This window comes from Physcomitrium patens, chromosome 26 (genome assembly GCF_059467195.1).
Source record: "Physcomitrium patens ecotype Gransden chromosome 26, ASM5946719v1, whole genome shotgun sequence".
Lineage (NCBI taxonomy): Eukaryota > Viridiplantae > Streptophyta > Bryopsida > Funariales > Funariaceae > Physcomitrium > Physcomitrium patens.
In genome coordinates, this window is record NC_143435.1 from 4,503,626 (window position 1) to 4,508,643 (window position 5,018).

Sequence of the window (5,018 nt, forward strand, 5' to 3'; positions counted from 1 at the left end):
ATATGTATTTTCAAATCAAATTGAAGATTAAAGCAAACTAAATTCAAATGCTAAGTTAAAACCTTTGCACTTACAAAGAAAGTAATAAACAGAAGTAAATAAATTTTCACATAGTTTTCGTCTTTCAAATCCAACACATTTGTACAAAAGCTTTGATATAAATACCTCAATGTTGGCAATGTAAAAGTTTGTATAAATTATGCATTTTATTACTTATTACAAAAACAATTCCATATTTGAAATAATCACACTGTGCATATCACGTCCATCCTTTCTTGGGGCCTCAACATAAACTCTTTATATACAATTGTTTCATAGTAATTTTGTCCTGCTGCAGCTTTCAAGATTGACTACCTCATTGTGCTTTATGATGAAAGATGCAAATATTCTTGTAAGGTTCAAAGTTTCAAACTCAATTTCACTACGGCACGCGCATGTTTTGACCAGGACACATACACGCCACCTGGTAACGCTACTTTCATGAATTTCCATACGTATCTCACGTGCATGATAGAATCGAATCGAGGAATAGAATAACTGAACTCAACTGCTGGGGGAAATCCACCGCACTCATAAAGTGCAACAAAGTGAACGTCATGCTCAACAAAGCACGATGGGATCCATGCGGGAAGCACCACGGATTACATCAACAAAGTTTCCCGGAAACATCACGCTTCCCCACCCCTGCTTCACAGGATCTATCTCAACCGTATTTGAATGAACTTGGGGAATTGGAAACACACTACAAAGAATAGAAGCAACCTTCAAAAAATAATACCCACAAATATGAACAGACAATTCGGCCGCCAAGGATGACGGGTACCGGTTGGTGAGTCAACAGTTGCCAGCTGCACGGAGACCGAATCACTGCTCACTTCCAGGGGCGGATGTTGCAAGGTCACCCAACTCCAATACCAGGCTCGATCACTCATCCATGGTGACCGGTCCCGCCATATTGCCCAAGTCCAGCTGCTGTTGTCAACTGTTTCGTTTCGCTAGAGCCTCCATCTTGCGTGGGTTAGATTTGTAAGCATGTGCGCTGATGTTGTGCTGGCGACCGGCTCTCTCCGTCCCACGGTCAATACTGTCCCCTCTTCAGACTTGAGCCCACTCCGAAAAGTCTTGGAACGCCACGAGGGGTTTCTGTGGTCCGTACACGTTCGACGGCCCGTACTGTTCTCGACGTCAACTCGGATATAGGACACTCCCAGTCTTCCTCGTGTCGTTGCGGTCTTGTGCAGTGCCACTCGTATCCGGACGCGCAAAGCTTCATCAGCCAAGGCGACTCTCATCTTCTTTCCCTGCATCTTCGTACTCAAACTTGCGACTTGCCCAGTTCCTGAACACCACATACAAATACGTTTCAGAGGCAGTGCCAGTCTCACCACAACTCGCGCTGCTCCCAATCGATCGACCTCGACCTCGACCTCGACCTGCATCTGGATCAGCGGTCTTGTATCCATTCGTCTACTGATCATCCGCGATTCCTGGCGCTTTTGCAGGACGCTGAACCACGTCCATATTGGATGAGATCCAAGTGCGACGCAGAGCGCCCACCCAAATCCAGTTTCGAGCTCCGGCGCGTCCCACTCCAAGACTAGCGCCTCGTAACCACAAATATATTTCAGGTGCAGGTGCTACAGATATTTCCACCACCTACTAGCACATCGGTGAACCGAATCTTACCAGTACGATGGGGAGGTGGCCCTCACCGGCGTTACTGGCGATCTTCGTAACCATCGCCCTTGCCATGAATTCAATCACCCCGGCTGCCGCTCACACTGGACTCAAGGTAGGGTTCTATCGTCACAGCTGTCCCCAAGTGGAGGCCATCGTCTACAACTCTATGGCTCAATCCACCAAGGCCGACGACACCGTTGCACCTGGAATCCTTCGGATGGCGTTCCACGATTGCTTCGTCCGGGTACGTGATCGTCTTGATTTGCAGCACCCCAGCCAGCTGGATCGAGTCGCAGAGCTTGCGCTGAGAAGTACCTGGATTTCAAATTCAGTTTTCCCGAGTTGTCTGCTTCTGCTTCAGATGCTTCACACTGTAACCGCAACATCTCCTCACAGGATTGTTCCGTCTCTGTGGTTTCTTCAGGGCTGCGACGCTTCCGTTCTGCTAGAAGGACCCAATACAGAGCGAAGAGCTAGAACCAACACGGGACTCCATGGCTTTGACGCCATCGACGCCGCAAAAAGAGCTGTGGAGAACGCTTGCCCGGGCGTAGTCTCAGCCGCCGATGTGTTGCAGTTCGCCGCCCGTGACGCAGTTGTACTGGTGAGCAAGCATCCCATAACGCAAACCTGGTAGTGTCTGTGGATGAAGGTTGGATGTCTGCCTGGTTGATCGTTCCCGACTTCACCCGATCGCGCATCGAATGAGCGATTCAGAAGCGCATCCGATCCCGCATTGAACCTGTGGGGTCGAGTATCAGGCTCCCGTTTCTGACATGTGGATTGCACCTGCGTGGTTGTCCAGGCTGGAGGTTACGGGTGGCATGTGCCCGCTGGGCGTCGAGACGGAACGGTTTCCATCATGGAAGAAGCACTGAACCTGCCCGCCCCGAGCATGACCGTGTCCCAACTCATAGATGTGTTCGGGCGGAAGGGCTTGAGCCCCTCCCAAATGGTAGTCCTATCAGGTGCCCACACCATCGGAAAAGCCCCGTGCGTCACATTCGACGACCGCGTTCAGACAACCCCGGTGGACCCAACTCTGGCTCCCAGCTTCGCCACGTTCTTGAAGGGGCAGTGCCCGTATGCAGCAATCCAATCCACCAGCGTGGACATGGATTCCACCGCGCACACATTCGACAGCCAGTACTTCAAGGACATCATCGCCGGGAGAGGCCTGCTCACCTCGGACCAGAGCCTGTTGTACGACTCCCGCACCAGCGGGGGTGTGTACGCCAACAACGGCGCGGCATTCTACCGCAACTTCGCCAAGGCGATGGTGAAGATGAGCCAGATTGAGGTGCTCACAGGTTTGGACGGCGAAATTCGGCGACAGTTTGACCAGGTGAACAGCCACTAGAAAGGAAAGGGGGCCCAGGAAACAAGGCCGCCCAGATATGGAGAGCATCCGTGTATCATAGAGTAGATTAGGACGAGTTCATTGCACATGGTGAGCGTCAACTGCCACGTGCTCATTCTTTCCGGTGCACAGCATCGGCATTCTTTGCGTTGCTTGTCGTAAGCAATTTACCGCACATCCCTGCGCGGCGTCAATCTCTGAATCACTCTTCGTCCTCTGAATTGGGCCAACCATGACAAGGTTATGAGCAGCAAAGCGCATGGATGTACTGCCCTTCACAAGTGTGATGAACACAAACAAACGTGGAGCAGTTGTTGTCGTGGCCGGTTTCGAAGTGGGATTCATGGATAGCAGCTTTGTGAAATCTCGAGGTATCGTTTTCATTTGCAGAGTGCGCATGATTAATCTGTAAGAATGAACAGAAATCATTACTGTTTGTTGCCATGCATTGCTGTTGTGCATTCAGCATAATCGCACCCACTCATGTCTCATCGAGAATGCACTACCGATGAGGTCGTCCTCCTCGCAGATTTAAGTACCGGACTGTGCATTATTGTAATTAGGGATGTATTATTGTACTAAGAATTCAGTAAACTTCCAACACCAAGTTACTCTCATAATTTCTATATGGTGTGAGAGGGACAATATCTAGTATAAGGTTAAGTAAAATAGACAACTAGAAATAACAAAGAGCTTAGAAGAAAAAGAGCTTGCCAAATCAGTTTATAACACAAGATATGAAAGCAAGTGAATCAATAACACAACATCTTAGCCATTTCAAAATTTTACTTTAATAATATCACTCTCTTGGAGTAATATTTGTACCACAAAAAGAAACCTTTACACTTATGAAGTCCATGCCATCTCAATATGGCATTGTCATACTAATACTACATGCAACTAGGATGACAATGCTTTCTATCTTAATTACATTTCTACTAAAGTGAAAACCATCATGAAGAGCTCTTCTTTTGATACTCAAGTCCTCTTTGTCTGCTATAAGAATAAGAAAGAGTGGCAACCATGATCATTATCAAATCAACCTTCAAAAGATCTCAAATATTAAAAAAAACAATTAAAATCTACTACTTCATGTCCTCATTGCAAAAAGATAGGATACTAGAATTCGGATTGTTTCAAAAATAGAGCAAAATATTTTTACTAATATAGCAACAACTACCAATGACAACTAAGAATACAAAAATATATAAAAATAAAAAAATGTAGAAGAAATACCTCCTACTTTTTATACACATGTGTATCTTATATAAATATATTGCTCTATAACATCACCTCTACTAAGAGCCACAAAAGATAATCAATAGTTTATTGATACAAGAGCTACTTATCATCTAGCCTATGATAAAATATAATTTATTAATTTTTAAGCCTTATTATCAAATAAAAATAAAGTGCATCTTGGTGATAATATAATACTTTTTATGTATGGATGAAAAAAAAGTCAATATTTGTATAATAAGTAGACATACTTTTCACCTTTCAAATACATTGTATGTCTTAAATTGATAAAAAAAATATTTTTAATATAAAAATAAAATAAAAATATAAATGACATATTCATCAAAAATCAACAATGTCACCTTTTTGACATAAATGATTCAACTCTTGTACAATGCCAACTACTTGGTAATTTCTATTTGCTTGAAATTATAATCTTATCGTTTCAACCAATTTTAGTTGATTTAATTGTAAAAAATATAAATCCTTCTGATTAGCTCATCAATATTGTTTTATTTTTTGATCACATAACAAATTTTTTGCCACTAATAAGTACAAGTACAAAAAGTCTCGCTTGCTCAACTATCCATAATTGCATCACTATTTTAGAAGTATATCTACAATTATTTGGATTCCTTTCAAGATCACCTTAATTGAGATTGGTACAAACTATTATAAGATTGTGCTCATCACTATCTTATTGCTTGCTAGTACCACCTCCATGCATTACTCGCTCTGA

The 5,018-nt window shown here is 44.0% G+C and overlaps 2 protein-coding genes across 4 annotated transcripts; one reads left to right on the forward strand and one right to left on the reverse strand.

Moving 5' to 3' along the window:
• Positions 1 to 521: 521 nt before the first annotated feature.
• On the reverse strand, positions 522 to 1,853 carry LOC141044974 (uncharacterized). Of its 2 annotated transcripts, none has more exons than XM_073531554.2 (2): positions 1,713 to 1,853; positions 522 to 1,339 (listed from the first exon to the last, which is right to left on the reverse strand). In XM_073531554.2, exons 1-2 carry the CDS (start codon positions 1,750 to 1,752, stop codon positions 996 to 998), a joined length of 384 nt encoding a protein of 127 aa, XP_073387655.1. In that variant the 5' UTR covers positions 1,753 to 1,853; the 3' UTR covers positions 522 to 995. The 2 variants fall into 2 exon arrangements, with proteins under 2 accessions (XP_073387655.1, XP_073387656.1); XM_073531555.2 differs by having other exon boundaries at positions 1,687 to 1,823.
• LOC149986204 (peroxidase 71-like) lies at positions 1,396 to 3,661 on the forward strand. 2 transcript variants are annotated; one of them, XM_090247952.1, is made up of 3 exons: positions 1,396 to 1,924; positions 2,105 to 2,284; positions 2,486 to 3,661. In XM_090247952.1, the coding sequence occupies exons 1-3, from the start codon at positions 1,694 to 1,696 to the stop codon at positions 3,038 to 3,040; spliced, it is 966 nt and encodes a 321-aa protein (XP_090104078.1). In that variant the 5' UTR covers positions 1,396 to 1,693; the 3' UTR covers positions 3,041 to 3,661. The 2 variants fall into 2 exon arrangements, with proteins under 2 accessions (XP_090104078.1, XP_090104077.1); XM_090247951.1 differs by having other exon boundaries at positions 1,396 to 2,284.
• The last annotated feature ends 1,357 nt before the right edge of the window (positions 3,662 to 5,018 follow it).